The sequence below is a fragment of the Pleurodeles waltl genome, chromosome 3_1 (genome assembly GCF_031143425.1).
Source record: "Pleurodeles waltl isolate 20211129_DDA chromosome 3_1, aPleWal1.hap1.20221129, whole genome shotgun sequence".
NCBI lineage: Eukaryota > Metazoa > Chordata > Amphibia > Caudata > Salamandridae > Pleurodeles > Pleurodeles waltl.
Genome location: NC_090440.1, coordinates 410,611,491 through 410,628,086, shown reverse-complemented (window position 1 = coordinate 410,628,086; position 16,596 = coordinate 410,611,491). Strand labels below are relative to the sequence as shown.

General features: G+C 49.5%; 1 protein-coding gene across 1 annotated transcript in view; it reads right to left on the bottom strand.

The window, feature by feature from the left end:
• UNC45A (unc-45 myosin chaperone A) overlaps positions 1–16,596 on the bottom strand; it is a 253,863-nt gene that overhangs the window by 214,524 nt on the left and 22,743 nt on the right. Inside the window, exons 3-5 of the mRNA XM_069222647.1 lie at positions 15,093–15,129; positions 13,858–14,033; positions 553–645 (exon numbers count right to left, since the gene is read on the bottom strand). Of these exons, the coding sequence (XP_069078748.1) occupies positions 553–645; positions 13,858–14,033; positions 15,093–15,129 (306 nt within the window). The remainder of the gene's footprint in view (positions 1–552; positions 646–13,857; positions 14,034–15,092; positions 15,130–16,596) is intronic.

The following is a 16,596-nucleotide window of genomic DNA, read 5'->3' as shown; positions in this document are numbered from 1 at the left end:
CAGTGGGTTTCCGCTGCAGCTGCTGTCATTCTATAGCTTGTTACAATGTTAATTTCCCTGATTGTTATTTATTCCTTAGTTCTGTTCAGGTATATTTCACTGAAAATGTACTGCAGGTGTGATTTCATATGTTGTCCGTCAGACATGACCTGGGCTAGTCCTGCAGTGTATGGGATCTGTATTGGATGTTTTTCCCATGAGTGAAAAGGGCCATTTTTGATCACCCTACTCCCAGCAATTTCTGGGAGTAGAGTGTACCCACTAAAACTCCACCTGAAGATATTTTTTGCAACAATGTATGAGCAAAGGTGGCAGTAAAGAAGTTAAAATCTTAAACCATTTTAACTGTACAGATATGGGACGTCAACCATCCAAAAAGTCTCATAAAATAGATTAACAGTGAAACTGATCATAGTGTCATCAAAGAACATCGTGCAGAAACAATATTTTTTAGAATGTTCCTCTTTATGCCATCCAAAGATTGTATTTTACACTGTAATTCGAAGTAATTATTGATCTACCATACTGACTTCATAAATTCAAAGTTCATACCTTCTGTTTCTTCTCCATGTCTTTCTCTTCCTGATCAAGCAGGATCTGAAACATCTGTTCCACTCGGGAATCTGTAGATGACATACGCTGGACCTGAGGAAGAAAGGCAAAGAAGATCACCAGGTATGTTACTTACCACTGTGATTAAATAGAATAATGTTTGGTAACTCCTCAACACATTTCTTTACTTCACACAAAAGTAATCGTCCCTAACCCCCCACTCCTTACTGCGAAAGTAAATGATACCTAGCTATCCACTCTGTGCTACAAAAAGGAACATAAAATACTTCTTCAGTCAAATTGCTAAAAGGAAACACAAACATTTTCAACTATTGAAATAGGAGCCTGGATTTGACTTTTCCTCTAGTGAATTATTATATCAGTGGTCAAATCTATAAAATACATTTTTTTTTTTAACTGAGATTTCAGTAAATAACACAGATGCAAACAATATACCATCAATTACTGCATGCAGCAATCATATCACATTCGTGGATCAGCAGCAGTAGTGCTAGTATGCACATTTTCATCCCATTTCCACCTAATACTGGTCCACTTTTGTACAATACGTTAGGGAGCATTTAGAGCTGTCAATAAATAGATTGAGAGTCGGGTTACAGATGTCTCTGGGGCGTGATGTTGGTGGCAGTTCTTCAGCATTGATCTCCAATTGCTCTTTGCAGTATGCCATGTCAAGCAACCACTGTTTGGGATTAAGCGCTGAACTTTTGCCCCAGTACATAGCTACTTTCCATTTTGCCAGTAGTAGCACCACTGCCACAAAAGTACGGTGCATGGGTTCCAGTTGCTAAACAAGACCAAGCAAGCACATCTGATTTCAGCTCACTTGCTCCATAATCATAGCTGTTAAGTCAGTCACTACATTTTTCCCAGAGCTGCCTAATCGGGCCACACATTCAGGCCAGATGTAGACAGACTGCCTCTGGAGCTCCGCAGCGTGTGCAGTTTGCATCCCTCCGTAACTTATGCCTGAGCAGTATTTAAAATGGATTATTTGTAAGTTACAGTTTGGTGCGCAGCATAATCTCCATTCCACCCCCCATAAGTGGTGTGACAAGCGTAGCACTCCACCTGTCTAAAGCTAGGGTATGGGTAGGTCATCTGTGCTATTAGAACTGGTCAGTAAAATTTGGAGCGCTCCTAATGTGGGGGTTCTATCGGGAAAGAGGGGCACAGCTCCTTCAGAGCCGGGCTGAGGAGTTAGTATGTGAAGGTCAGTAGCGGTGTCTAGTGTTGTGTGCACTGGATATCCGACATATTGATTAACTGTCCTGCTGGATACACATCCCCATGGGATATGAGGTTGGCTCTATCTAACACAGCGAATACACCGGCTTCATAGGTGACCGATATGGCTGGGTGGTATCTCAGGGGGAGCGTAAGGGCGTACAACGGAAATCTCTTAGCACGCGTCTAGTTGTCTCAATACTGTCATGGTGCAATTAATAGTGTTTATCTCCTCCTTTGGTGCCTCTGGGCGTTTAAGTGTTAACATAGCATTGAGTGGGACAGGATATGTCATGTGCCTCCACTGCTAAATGTGGTATATATGCATGGAAGGTTTACCAGTAATGCACAAATTGTGCCGACACATAAATAATATGTCTGGTGCATCAAAACCTCCCTTCCCTGCTCATATGGAAGCGTCATTGTGTCCCAACTGATCCTAGGTTGTTTCCCCACCCAAGCTAATGTTATCATATGTGATCTGATAGTTTTAAATAAGTGATGAGGAAGCACCATGGGGAAGTTAATGAAGAGGTAAAGGAATCTGGAGAGCACTAACATTCTCATAAGTGCCACTCTATCTGTGTGATAACCTCATCCTAGACCACTTGCTAACCTGCTCTCCCAGTTTCAACACTGCCTTCCTATAATTTTCCAGGACTACCAAGTCAGGATCTCTAGGAATCCAGATTCCCAAATATCTGAATGAGTCTGTAATTCATTCTAGTGGGAAGTATGAGGTTTGTGTTTGGTGTAAGGTGGAATAAGACTAATTTTGCCCAATTTATACTGAGGCAGGAGTACCATTCAAAATGGGTATATTCCCGAAGTATGGGTGCCAGGTATAATTGAGGGTCTCGTACATACAACATCAGGTCATCCGCGTATAGTGAAACACTAATAGGTCTCAGTATAAAATGCAGCGCAAAGTTTATGTATCTCCTACCGAGCATACGTGCCAGGGTCTCGAGGGCTAGTGTTAATAAAACTGGGGACATGGGCAGCCCTTCCATGTGCCCCGGCACACAGGCAGTGTCTCTGATGTATGTCAATTGACTTGCCCCCTAGCCATTGGGGCAGTGTACAGCAAGCACACCTGTATGAAGGTGGCTCTGTATATACTATATCAAAGTGAGATATAGGGGGTCATTATGTTTTTGGCGGGATGCCCCGCCACCAACAGTGCCGGCGGTCAATGAAAGACACCCGCCAAATAACGACGCATGATGCCTCACCGCCATTCATGTTGGCGAGGGCATCCATGCGCCATGGTGGTGGAGGAGCAGCATCCAGGGATCCCGTTCCCTCCCGGAGCAGCGCAATGGAAGAGATAAGTGCTGTCTGAGAGGGAAGGGGGGGAGGGGTGTGTGTGTGTGTGAGTGCATGGGGGTGTCCGTGAGTGTATATGTGGGGGGGATGTGTGTGAGTGCATGTATGCATGTGTGCATGTACGTGAAGGGATGCATGTGGATGTGGGGGGTTGAGGGACTTATATGTAGGGGTGGGGGATGGTGAGCATTGGAGTGGGGGTACCTACATGGGGTTTCGGGGTAGGGGTGAGTAGGGATAGTGGAAAGAGGGGCAGGGGCCTGGTGTGTCTCATACAGGTGACAGGAATGATTATTCCCGTCACCCGTATGCTTTCCGGCAGGGAATCCCTGGAAGAAATGGGATCTTAATCCCACCGCCTGCCCGGCCTCCACCACCAGGTCGAATGTGCTCACAGTCAGCCCAGTGCTTGAATCTGGCCTGGCGGTGGGTGGTAGTGAACTGGCTGCGCACCATGCCGTTGGCGGTAATGACCGCAACCGCCGGCATGGCAGTCAAAGGCCGCCATGCTCATAATGACTACCATAGTGTGCACAGAGTCCAGGGGTTCCCCAGAGGCTTAACAGAGGCTAAAGCAGATAATACTAATGCTTTTGTGTTAGTTTGGTTGAGCAGTTAGGCTTAACAGAGGGTAGTGCAAAGCATTTGTTGTACACACACAGGCATTAAATGAAGCACACACTCAATGACTAACTCCAGGCCAACATTTTTTATATAGCAAAAATATATTTTGTTACTTTATTTTGAGAACCACAAGATTCAAGTTGCAGGTAAGTACATTTGTAAGTAAGTATCAAATATATGTATCAATACCACTGTTTCAATTTGGCAAGTTATACAGTTTTCTAATAAATAGCAAATATCTTTTAAAAGTTGACAATGCAATTTTCTGAAACAGTTCTGGGGAAAGAAAAGTTAGCACAGTTTCTAGGTAAGTACAAGATTTACGGGGGGCGTGGCTTCGGGCGTCAAGATGGCGGTCGCACTTTGAGAGTGCTCTGGACCCCTCCGTCATCCGCCCGAAGAAACTGCTGCTTTTCAACCTGGTGGTGCCTTCCTAAATGCTCCTGCGAGCTCCCCGATCCCTGAGGACCCTCCTGAGCACCAGGGCAGTGGGAGTAGGCTCCGGGCACTTGCCGCAGCCCGATCCGACCCGAAGATCAAGATGGCGGCTGCGGCCGGGGCCATCTGGCGAGGCTGGGACTGGTGCGCCGAGTCCCGGGCACGATCGCGCTGAACTACGGTCGCCGTAGGTGGCTCGAGAGGAGCCGACGCAGTGTTCCAGTGCGCAACCCCCATGAACTCAAAGGGGCGGCGCGGCAGCAGCCTGTTAAAAAAGAGATCCTAGCGGCCCGGGCCGCCTCTGTATGTTCCGAGCCGGCGGAGCCAGGTGCTGAAGGTCGCTGCAGCTGGACCCTGGACGGGGAGCCGACCGCGGGCCGCACTGAGGAGAGGACTCCTCGGACCAGATTGGAGCTGTGGGGTCGCCGCGCAGGAAGCGCGCACGGCCTGTTGGGGGCGTGCCGAGCTCCGGGGACGTGAGGGGCCCTGGATTCCCGGCTGCCCAGAGAGGCAAGTGGACTGCCGGGGGCCGTGCTGTGATCAGGCGCGGGACCCGATGAACTGAGAGGGGCGGCGCGGCTACATCCAGAGGGAGAGGAAAAAGAAAAAGGAAAAGGAGAATCCTAGGGCCCGAGCCGCTTCCGTGTGCCCTGGCCCGGCGGGGCCGAATACTGAGTGCCACCGCAGCTGAGCTCTTGGCGTAGAGCCAGCCACAAATTAGACTGACGGAGAAGGGCTCCCTCAAACTTCCTTTATATTGTGGAGCCGCACAGACGACGCACGCCTACCATCACCGATTGCAGAGGCTGGCGGCCTGACCAGGGTGAGCGCAGACCTGTCGAGGGTGCGCCGGGCCCCAAGGGTGTGGAGGGCCGGATCCCCGTGCACCAAACGAGACCGGTGGAATACCGGACGTGGGGGGATCCCTCTCCCCCCCCATCTGCACGGAGAGGTGCGGCAGGCAGACTACGAAGGGCGAGCTGATCCGCCGACCCCCTCGGGGAACCAGGGATGAGGTCGTTGAAGCCAGGGGGATCACAGATACTTGGCAACGGAGAACAGAACCAGAATCGGAAGCTGGACGCCCGGGGGTTCGAACTGTGGATCCCCGCAGGTGTGCCCACCCGCCCTTGGAGTCATCCTCCTGGAAAACTCCCGACTGGGGGGGGCTCTTGGCACTGGGGCCTCCTAGTGATCTTGAATTGGTGGCACCTGGAGGGACCCTGGGCGGAGCTGGGTGATTCCCCGAGGCCTCCCCTCCCTGCTTGGTGACGCATCCTGGCCGGACTGGCGGCGGACTCATGGCTGTCGAGCCCTAAGCGAGGAATTAAGACTCTACAAATCCTCTTATAATGACGGAGCCACGCCAGTGAACCTCACCTAGGGACACCCCTCCTGGGTCCCCGGTAGTGTGAAGGAGCTTCAGGTGGTGGAGCTCGGAAATAATTACTGCAGGATACAATATAGACCCGTCCTGATTCCCCGAGGCGAGATGGGGAAGGACAGAGCGAACAAGCAACCTCCGGCCTCCCAGCAGAAGATCGATCAGTTCACGACACCGGCGGGCCCAAGAGGAGACAATGAGGCGACTAACGGGACCCCGGCGCTAGACGGAGTGAGTGCCATCGTCCAAGCAATTCAATCATCGCAGTCAGCCGTGGAGACCAGAATCGGGGAGGTGCGAGAGGATGTGGGCCTTATTAGGCAGGACCTCAGAAAGGCAGTGGGCTGAATTACCGAAGTGGATGGCCGGGTCTCCCGGACTGAGGATGAACTAGCCGATCTTAGAACTAAAGTGGCCCAGCTGCAGACTCGGACCTTTGAGTTGCACCGGCGCGCTGAAGACGCAGAAAATCGCTTGAGGCGCAACAATCTGCGCCTCATCGGATTCCCAGAAGGAGTAGAAGACAAGGCCTTCGAATTTTTGGAGCGTTGGATCAAGACCTGGATGCCAGACCAAATTCTCTCACCCTGGTTTGCAAATGAACGTGCCCACAGGGCCCTTGCTCCGCACCCTTCTCCGGGTGGCCCAAAACGGCTGAGGATTGTACGCTTTCTCAATTTTAAAGATCGAGACAATATCCTTAAGGAAGCCAGGCGCTCTGAAGACCTTCAGTGGGAGAATCATAAGATCTTAATATTCCCAGACTACACTTGTGAAGTCCAGATACGTCGCCGGTCATATGAACAGGTCAAACTAAAACTTAGAGCGATGCAACTTTCATACATGCTCTTCTTTCCTATACGGCTTAAAGTCCTTATGGCTGGAAAGGCGTATTTCTTTGAATCCCCGGAGGAGTCGTGGGACTGGTTGACCGAAGGGGGCGTTGGAGCCCGAAGGGAACCCCAGAGACCGACGGGAGAGCCCTCTCGAGACAGACCTTCCCACCCTCCCCCCCCCGACGGGACCTCGAAGAAGCCGGAGGCGCACCAGAGCTCGGAGAGGGAGGCGAAGGGATTCGGACATCTCACAGACGGAGAGGTGGCTGGAGACCCTAGTTCTCAAATAGAGGAGGCCCCCATCGGAACCCTGGAGGTCCGGGACACAGCGCGGCCCGTAGATGACGACCGCCTGAGCCAGTCCCCGGTGATTGGCTGACATGAGACACACGGCCCCCCTCGGGGTACGCGGGGGGGGGGGGTGACCAGGGCCACCCGGTGTTCACACTTGCGGATCCCGGAGGAAGCCCCACCAGCAGCTTAATACTTCTTCATTGCCTGTCACATATGTGACTTCTGACCGTTGATTACAAATGATCCGACTGAAGGGAGGGGTCCACCACTCCACTACAATGACAGTCCTTCTGGCTGTGTTGTTTTGGTGGGGTATTTGGGCGACAGATGCTTCCTGGGTGGGAGTATGGGGAGGGGGGCAGTTGGGGGGTGAGAAGTTTGAAATGGGGTTAAATAGTAATGTATTAATAAGTTTCCTTTGTTGTTCTAATACTTCACTGTTACGTTCGAAACGGTCGTCCCCACACCTACCGGCAGACACTCGAACAGATCATCTCATGGAATGTAAACAGCCTGTTAGACAAGATCAAGAGGTCCGCAGTATTTAATACTCTCCGCAGATATTCCCCCTCAGTGGTCCTATTACAAGAAACCCACCTCCTGGGGTCTAAGTGCCCCATGCTTGCACGAGGAGGATATGACAGGGTCTATCAAGTGGGCTTCTACAGGGGCTCTAGAGGAGTGGCCATTTTACTCCACTGTTCAATACCCATGGTGATTACAGCCACGCAGCCCAACCCTCAGGGCAGATTTGTGGTGGTCACGGGGTTGTTCCACGGATTACCGCTTAACCTTGCATGTGCATACGCCCCTCCAGCGGGACTCAATACTTTCTTACTCTCACTCCGACAGGTGGCGGCGGGACTCCCCCAGGGAACTACACTAATAGGAGGAGATTTTAATGCCGTTCTCGACCCCAGGCTGGATGTATCCGGTGATGTCACTGCTAGTAGATTCAGCCGGGCTTCGCGCCTTAACGGCTGGGCTGAGAGTCTCGGCCTATGTGAGGTATGGAGAACTTGGCATCCTAGGAAACGTCAATACACACACACACATCAGCCGCCCACCTGGCGCACGCCAGAATCGATCTCATTTTCATGCCCTCTCTAGACATCATCAGTCACAGGGACGGAAATATTGCCTCGTGGAGTCTCAGACCACGCGCCAGTGCGGATCCGGCTGGGTTGTGCGGACCCCACCAGACGCCCGATGTGGCGTCTGAACGCATGGCACCTACAGGACAGTGACTACACCCTTGAGGTTAGAGACCATCTTGCTCAATACTTTGAACAGAACCTGGGATCGGTCCGGTCTCCAGGTATAGTGTGGGCCGCCAGTAAAGCTACTCTTAGAGGACATGCCAAATATCTCCCTCGCACGCGTGAACGCGCTCGAAACTCGCGAGTGTCTGAGTTGGAAGCCAGGGCATTATACCCAGAACACCAGCAAACGACCTCGGCGTCGGCCTCTAGTCTGAGGCAGCTCACCTTGTTAGAGACGAAATCAAGCACTTAGGGCCATATGTACGAACACATTTTCCCTATTGACACAGAATGGGAAAAACCCTTTGCTACATCTGGTCCTTAGTGCTAGAGTCAGCAAAACACATTTGGAGAGCCTCAGCCACCCGAGTGTACGGTTGGAGGGACAGAAATGAGAAGCTTCTACACTGGCTAACAGAGTCATACACGAAATCATGGAGGACTCGGGTTCTCTTTCCAAGACACCCATCGAAATTGGGCAGACCTTTGCCTCCTATTATGCACGACTATACGCAGAGCACCCCCGGCCCTCTGCTGAAAGGGAATCCCCCCCTTCTAAACGATATAACTCTCCCCAGAGTTTCCCAAGCGACAAGGAATAGCTTGGCCAAAGCTATCAGCCTCGCAGAAATCACCAATGCGATTGCTAGTTTGGCATCGGGCAAGACCCCAGGACCAGATGGGTTCCCGGCACAGCTATACAGTAGATGTGGTAACATCTTGGGTCCCCACTTGCTTAGCATGTATGAGGAAGCTGAAAGACAGGGCAGTTTCCCCTCTGGGATCGACCAAGCTACAATTGTAGTGATCCCCAAGACCCAACCCCGTCGCAACATTGCTTGGCATATTGGCCCATTTCACTTCTAAATACTGAGATTAAAGTGCTGTCCTCAATTCTCACCTCCAGGTTGAGGGAAGTAATGCCCACATTGATACACCCTGACCAGTGCGGCTTCATGCCCTCTCGTAGCACTAGGCACTGCATTAGATGTTTACACCTGGCCTTGGCACACCACAGGACCCTGTCTAGTTCCCCTTTGGCTTTACTTCTGCTTGACTTTGAAAAAGCCTTTGATACGGTAGATTGGTCCTACCTTGATTGCGTTCTGCAAGGAAATGGACTTGGGCCTAAATTCCGAGGCCTGGTGAAACTACTCTACTCTAACCCGACGGCCCGGGTCCAGGTGAACGGGGTGGTCTCCGACCCGTTCCCCATTGGTCGTGGCACCCGATAGGGATGCCCATTATCCCCCCTACTTTTCGCACTTACAATAGACCCCTGACGAAGTTGTTACAAGAAGACCCCCCGATCGAAGGTTGGTCTTGGCCTGCTGGCCCAGAGGACCGTGTGGCGTTGTATGCGGACGACGTCCTCCTGTACATTTCTAACCCGGCCAAAAGTGGCCCTCGCATTTTACAGATTCTGGACCTCTTCTCGGAGGCCTCGGGGCTGACACTAAATCCCAGCAAGTCTCTATTGGTCCCCCTCCACCACTCCAGAGATTGTGTTGACTGGCAACAAAACATCCCAGTGCGGAGAAATAGTTTTAAATACTTGTGAATACATGTTTCACTACTCCCTGAACTAACATGGGAACTCAATGTCACACCACTTACTAGGAAAATCAAGAACGACCTCCAGCGTTGGAGGACCCTCCCCCTCAACTTGCTTGGAAGAATAGCACTCTACAAAATGATGATGCTTCCCAGACTCCTCTATTTATTACAAAACTTTCCGCACCCTATCCCGATGAGATGGTTCAGGGAGATGGACTCAATAGCATGCCAATTCTTATGGAACGGCGCCCATCCCAGACTGGCGCTCAAAACCTGCCAGAGAGACATTTATGATGGAGGGTTGGGCATATCCAATGTTCATTATTATCACCTCACGATGCAATTACTGGTGATCAATGACTGGATGGGGGGGGGGGTGCCTGGACGGATCTAGCATTCCGATTGGAACTCCAGACGCTGGGCTACCCGCGGATCTTTGACGCACTGTATGGCGGCCCGATCTCCCGGGACGTCCCAGATGTGACCAGGGTGATACTGCTGGGATGGCGGGCGGCCCAGAGGGTATCGGGATGGTGGCGGCGCCTCACCCAGCGGACCCCGCTAGGGCACGGGAAACATTTAGCAGAGGTAGCGGGCCTGGAGGGATTTCAGAAGTGGGACAATATAGGTATTTTCACTCTGGGTGACATTTGGGGAGGGGGTCACACATGCGATCCTTTGAGGCACTCCAGAGACTCTTTTCACTAAACAGGACGCAGTTCCACAAGTATCTCCAGCTTCGCCACGCCCTACTAGTACATGTCCGAGCAGGGGATAATATACCTGAACATAGCCCTGCAGAGGCAAAGGCACTGGTGGGGAAACCTGGGCAAAGGCGGTGTCTCCCAGATTTACCGCACCCTGGTTGCCAGCACTGCCTGTTCTCTGGAGAGTCTTCGTCAGAGATGGGAGGGATGGGTGGGTGGGTCCCATGAAGGAGGCGGACTGGGACGAGGCATTGATGGCCCCACGAACTCTAACAATGGCTACTCGATTCCGACTGATACAGACCTTCTACCTCCATACAGTATACCTTACACCCACTAAAATACACAAAGTGGGCCTTCGGTCTACAGCCGACTGCCCCCGATGTATGAATCCGGAAACTGACTTCTTCCATATGGTATGGACATGCCCAGTCATAGCGATCTACTGGAGGGCGGTCATGCGGGAAGTCTCTGGGGTCTTGCAGGAAGATATAGTGATGGCACTGCTTCCTCTCCTGCTAGGGGTCATGGGAGACATTGGATTGGGAATACCAGATCGAACCTTCCTGGGGGTGGCATGCCTAGTGGCTAAGAGAGATATAATGGCTGACTGGAAGGCCGGGGGCGCTCCGGCATTGACCAAATGGAGGTGAGGGGTGGACTGGTGTGCACAGCGTGAAAAACTTGTATATGAGGTTAGAGGATGCCCGAATAAATATAACAAGGTATGGGGGAAGTGGGGGGGGGCGCGTCCTGTACCCTTCCTGCGTTGTCGAGCAGCAGCACGGCGGGGGGGGGGGGGAGGGTTGATCAGCAGGAACCCCCTCTTCCCTCCCCCCTCCCCCCAAACTGGTGCGTGGTATCCACAAGGTTAATCCACCAAGGCTGTGTACAAACATCACCTACAGTGTGTTGCCCGGGACAATGGGATTGACCATCTTTAGGTGCGCGTTGGCACCTAGTTGTATGTATGTATCACTGTTTTATTATTTTTTTTGCTAAATCAATAAAATAACTTTATCACAAAAAAAAAAGTACAAGATTTACAGTGCCAGTTTCTGGGGGTTAGGATGTCCACAGGTTGGGGTTCAAGTTAACGCCAAACACCCACCACCAGCAACACAGGGCCAGCCGGGTGCAGAGGTCAAAGTTGAGGTTGATTTAACATGGGCTCCTATGGAGGCTGGGGGCATTCGAAATCAGGCCTGCTTGCAGGTACGTACCCGCGTCTCCGGAGGACAGACCTGGGGGATTTAGAGGAGCACCTTTGGGGGGCGGGGTGTTCAGGTCAGCACCAAATACACACCCCGAGTGGCAAAGGGGCAGTCAGGGGCAGGGTGCAAACACAGCTTCTGGATCCTAATACTTTCCAATAGAGAGCCCGAGGGTCACAAAGATGCTGCAGGGGAAGTCTAGGGGGTAGGTTGCGGAAAACCAAAGGCGGAGGAGAGCCGCCTGCTGGATGTTGCTACACCAAAAGGTCAGATTTCCCAAGGACAGGGGGCTGCGGGTGCAGGGTACCTTTTGGCGTCAGGAATCTTCATCCAGTTCCGTCGCAGACAGGGGGGTTCTCTGGATTTAGACTGCAGGCGTTGTTGTGTTGGACACAAGGGGTCAACCCAGGGTGGATACTAGGTCAGAATTGCCTGGGGACCAGCCCTAGTTGGATGGGCCACATGGACACGGGTCGTGGGCATCAGGTGCAGAGTGGGCAAGACTCACAGATCTGGGGCAGTTCTGGAGTCCTTTGTTGGGAGTTTCCTTCTGTACAGGGCTGCTGTCCACAGGAGTTCTGGGTCCTCTGGGGTGCAGATAGTCCTCTTGAGGCTTTTAAGAGGTTGCTGGTCCTGCAGGATGTGTCGCTTTTTTGGTTGCAGGGCTTAAGAAGCTGGAGACAAGCCTGTGGGGCTGGGGCCAAGTCAGTTGGTGTCTTCAGTCTCCTCTGCGGGGGTCGGCTTATCAGTCCTTCTTTCTTCTGGTCTTCTTTTTGAGGTTGCCAGGAGTCTGACGAGCTAGGTTCAGGGGAGCCCTTAAATCCTGGATTTGGGGGCGTTACAGGGGTCAGAGGGCAGTAGTCAATGGCTACTGTCCCCGAGGGTGGATACACATTTCCTGTGTCCACTCCCTTTGCGGAGGGGGGCACAGACCTAACCCTATTGGTCCCTGTCTTCCAAACCTGCTAGAGGGGTGACTTACCTATGCCACAGGCAGTGGTTGGTGGGCATGTGACATGTCGACATTGCCTTTTTCTCCCCAGCAGCACACACAAACTGGAATGGCAGTGTGCATGTGTTTGGTGAGGGGTTCCCAGAGTGGCATTATACATGCTGAAGTCTTTGGGGACCTTCCCTGGCCACATGGCCCTTGGTACCATGGGTACCTTTTACAAGGGATTTAACTGTGTGCCAGGGGTGTGCCAATTGTGGGAACAATGGTACTGTTTTTGAGAAAGAACACTAGTGCTGGGGCCCGGTTAGCAGGATCCCAGCACACTCTCAGTCAAGTCAGCATCAATATCAGGCACAAAGTGTGTGTTTAGTTGGGGGGAGGGGGTGTCTGTGGGTAACCATGCCAACAAGGGCACTTTCCTACAACACCCATTTAAGAAAAGCTTCAGGCATGCCCATTCGATCGAGTATGGTATATATCCACTCAATGAAATCAAAGGCTTTGACTGCGTTCAATATTATTGCTGGGCTATGGAGGAGGATAATTGGTGTAGCAGTACAAATAATTTTCTCAGGTTGTGCGCTGTGGAGTGGGTCTGTGTAAAGGAGGATTGGTCTGGGAGGACGAAATTGGGCATCAGTGAGTGTAGCCTAGTGGAGAGTGGTTTGGTGTCCGTGTTTATTAGCAACAGCTGATGATAAGACTTGCAGTTTTCAAGTGGGTTGCTGGGCTTTAGCAGTCCAATAATTAGTGCTTCTTGGAGAGAGGAAGGAAGTGCCTGCTTATGATAGTCTTCCTTATGTATTGCATGAAGATTCAGTACTATTAAATCTGTATATTCTTTGTAAAATTTGCCCGTCAGGCTGTCCTGTCCAGGTGCTTTGCCATTGGGAACCAAGCGTACAGCCTCTTCCACTTCCTCCAGTGTTAGCAGTTGCACTAGTTATTCACCCAGACCTTGGAAGAGCCACACCAGGGCTACATCATCTAGGTATTCAGTGATTTCTGCCATTGTAGCCGAACTCCTGGCAGCATATAGCTTTCTACAGAAGTCCAAGAAGGAGGAGAGAATAGCCGGGGAGTTCCATCTATCTTCCCCTGCTGGATCAAGATGTGGCTGCAATGACCAGGTAGATTTTAGCCGTTCAGCCACACTCCGGCCCGGGTGGCCCCCATTCCCATATGCCCTCGCCACATGAAGAAAGATGTTCTTATGTTGTAGGAACACAGTAGAGCACTTGATACTGCATGGGTAAGCAGTTTCAATACCAAATATTGCTACTGGTCAACACAAAAGTACTGAAATTAATCACACCTGGCAATATGAAAGTCTGGTTGAAATCTAGTTGCTAGGTGAAACCTATAACCAAAGTTACTGAACAAGTGCATTAACCCACTGAGCTTCACTTTTGGTAAGCTGAAATGTTTACAGTTGTCATCCCACTTAAACACAATACCTTTTGCTGAACAAGCACTCCAAGACTACGCAGGGCCTCCTGGAAGATTTTGTTTTTTGGCTCTAGAACCAGACACCTCCGAAGATCAACAATTGCTTCGTCCAGTCGTTCAAGCTTCTCTAGTGCCTGGCTGCGACGAAACAGAGCCTTTACATCCCCACCATCCACATCAATAGCTGTAATGAAATGGCCCAGATATAAGGATGTCACGTCAAATAAATCTATAAAAAGTAAACCAATATAAAACCATCACCCTACACATGTAGACTTCACACATTTGCAATGGGTTGTGCCCAAACAATAGCTAAATGCACAGTCAATACAGTGAGATAGTGAATAAACAAACTACAAATATCTAAGAAGATGCTTTGCAAATTATTAGTTGGCTTGAAAATCTATCTCACAATATGTGTTGGAAACTAATTTAAAATTCAAAAGCTATGTTCTGTGACTTAAATGCAGGTTTCAGAAAGAGTTCATCAACTTAACAAGATACCTGTATCACAATCCATTGCCTATTAGGGAATAGTGAAACTGTGATTTTAGCTGCATGCTTGGTAGGAAGATCTACAGTTCAAGTGGGAGAGATAGCCATGACATGTTTGGATGAAATAACAAGCATATACTACAACATAGTTACACTATTCTCAAGTGTCAGAGTCCAGTTTATTTTCAGTTAATGTAAACCATAAAATCTTATTAAAATTACAGCTAGTATTATAAAAGAGATCTCGCTATTTTCCTATATATAAAAACAAGTAACGTAGTAGACTACAAGCATTATTTTGCTTAAATGTCATTTACTTGACCAATGTATCATTGCCTTAAGAAGTTGTTTTGGGAGGTATTACCTGAGGATGAACAAGGTATCATTCTCAAAACTAAAAATATTATAAACACTACATCTTCAAGTATAGTGATAAATGGAACCGGATTTCCAAAACACAAAGTAGCATGTTTTCATGGAGAGAAGGCATTTGTAATTTTCAAGGGTTTTATAGGGTACAGAGTTTCTATTAACTTTTAAGTAGTAGCCAATAACTCTCAGGATCATTATCTTGTTGGGACGAAGTTGAGACAGCTATCTGCCAATTAAACAACTGTTGCATTCGTCTATCATTTCACACAGTTCCAACTACTAACAACCTTCATGGAAACCTATGTGTGCCCTATTTCCCATAATACTTGCAATATGAACAAGCAGCTTTTGAGCATTCTTTAAAAAGAGACAATACCTTTTGTTGCATCAGCCTCAGCATCTGAATAATTCTCCTGTAAAAAGAAAAAAAACAGTCTTATTGTCTAGAGAAAGAAATATATTTTGTAAGTGAGAATGTACAACCCTAGTGGTAATCAACTCAACTAATGAGCAATATTAAGGAAAACATGTCTATGCTGGTGTGGGACAGCAAATCTCATGGGAGAAATGCAGTTGATTAGCAGTGTCCAACATAGTCCAAAAGGCATGAATCCAGGCCATATTTTGTAAACAATATCCATGTAAATATTTTACATGACAATCACTGATATCACTGATCTCACCTTTCTGGATCTATGTTGGACACCTATGCTGAGATTAGAGGAAAATATAGATCTATACACATAGCAAAGTATCCAGTTTCCTTACACTAAAGGCCTGGGCCCAAAAGGTGTATCAAGCGTTAGATTAGTACATTTGTCAATGCTGGCACCTTTTTTTTTAACAAGAGCTCAGATTCTGTTCCACTGTAACATGTCCAATTACTCTTTAAATCAGGTCTTTTTTTCTTTATAAATGTATTGTCCAGCCACTATAATCTATAGGCTGCAATTAAGTATTACATTTGATTGAGCAAGCCTATAAAATATTAAACATAAAATCAGCCCCCTAAACTCTTTAACTAAATCATTTGTCTTGTCATTTCTGTTCTGCAGAGTACCACATCACTGCTACATTATTGCCAATGTATCTTTGAAGGGGCTGGTACATAGTACTCCATCAGTGATACCGTTTTCTACCTGGATATCGCACAAAGTAAGTATTTCTCCCCGTGTTAGACCTCTAAACAATGTTGAGGCTGAATCATGTAACATGCTGGAGGCCACAAGGCACTGCAATCAAACATCCCATTCAGTCACATCCAAGGTTGCTTTAAAAAAAAAGCATCTGAAACTCCACATTATCTGCTGTCATATATGTCTGTGAGAGTTCACCAGTTATCCTGACTAAGCTCCTTTTAGGCTGTCGGTCTCTACTGAGTCAAGTCCCTCTGGCTGTGCACACAACAACAAGCCTGTGACCTCCTGGTCTTGTGCGCAGCTTCCCCTGCTGCCTCAGCCGCCTAGCCAACCAAAACTGTGCTGCTGTCAAAGCATTCTAGGGCCTCTGTCTGGTCCCGCTGCCTGGGAACGCCTGCTAGCCTTGTACTCGGATACATGGTACACTGTACATTGTTCATAGGTATTGGTCCGATTCACTGCTATTTTTTACGGTTATTTTTTGTTTGATTTGCGTCCTGTTTTGTTATCTTTGTTTTTGGTAGTCGTTCTGTTTGGCTTGTAGCCTACCCCCTGCCCGCTCCTGGCATTTTCCACTCCTGCAGTCTCTCACTCCCCAGACTCCTGCTTCCCTGCCAGCTCCTCCCACCTACCAAGACTACTTATGAGGCCGCTGCACACCCCAAGTGGGTAGCCCTTGACCTCTTGGTCTTGTGCACAACTTCCCCCACTGCTGCTGCCTCAGCTGCCTAGCCTACCAAG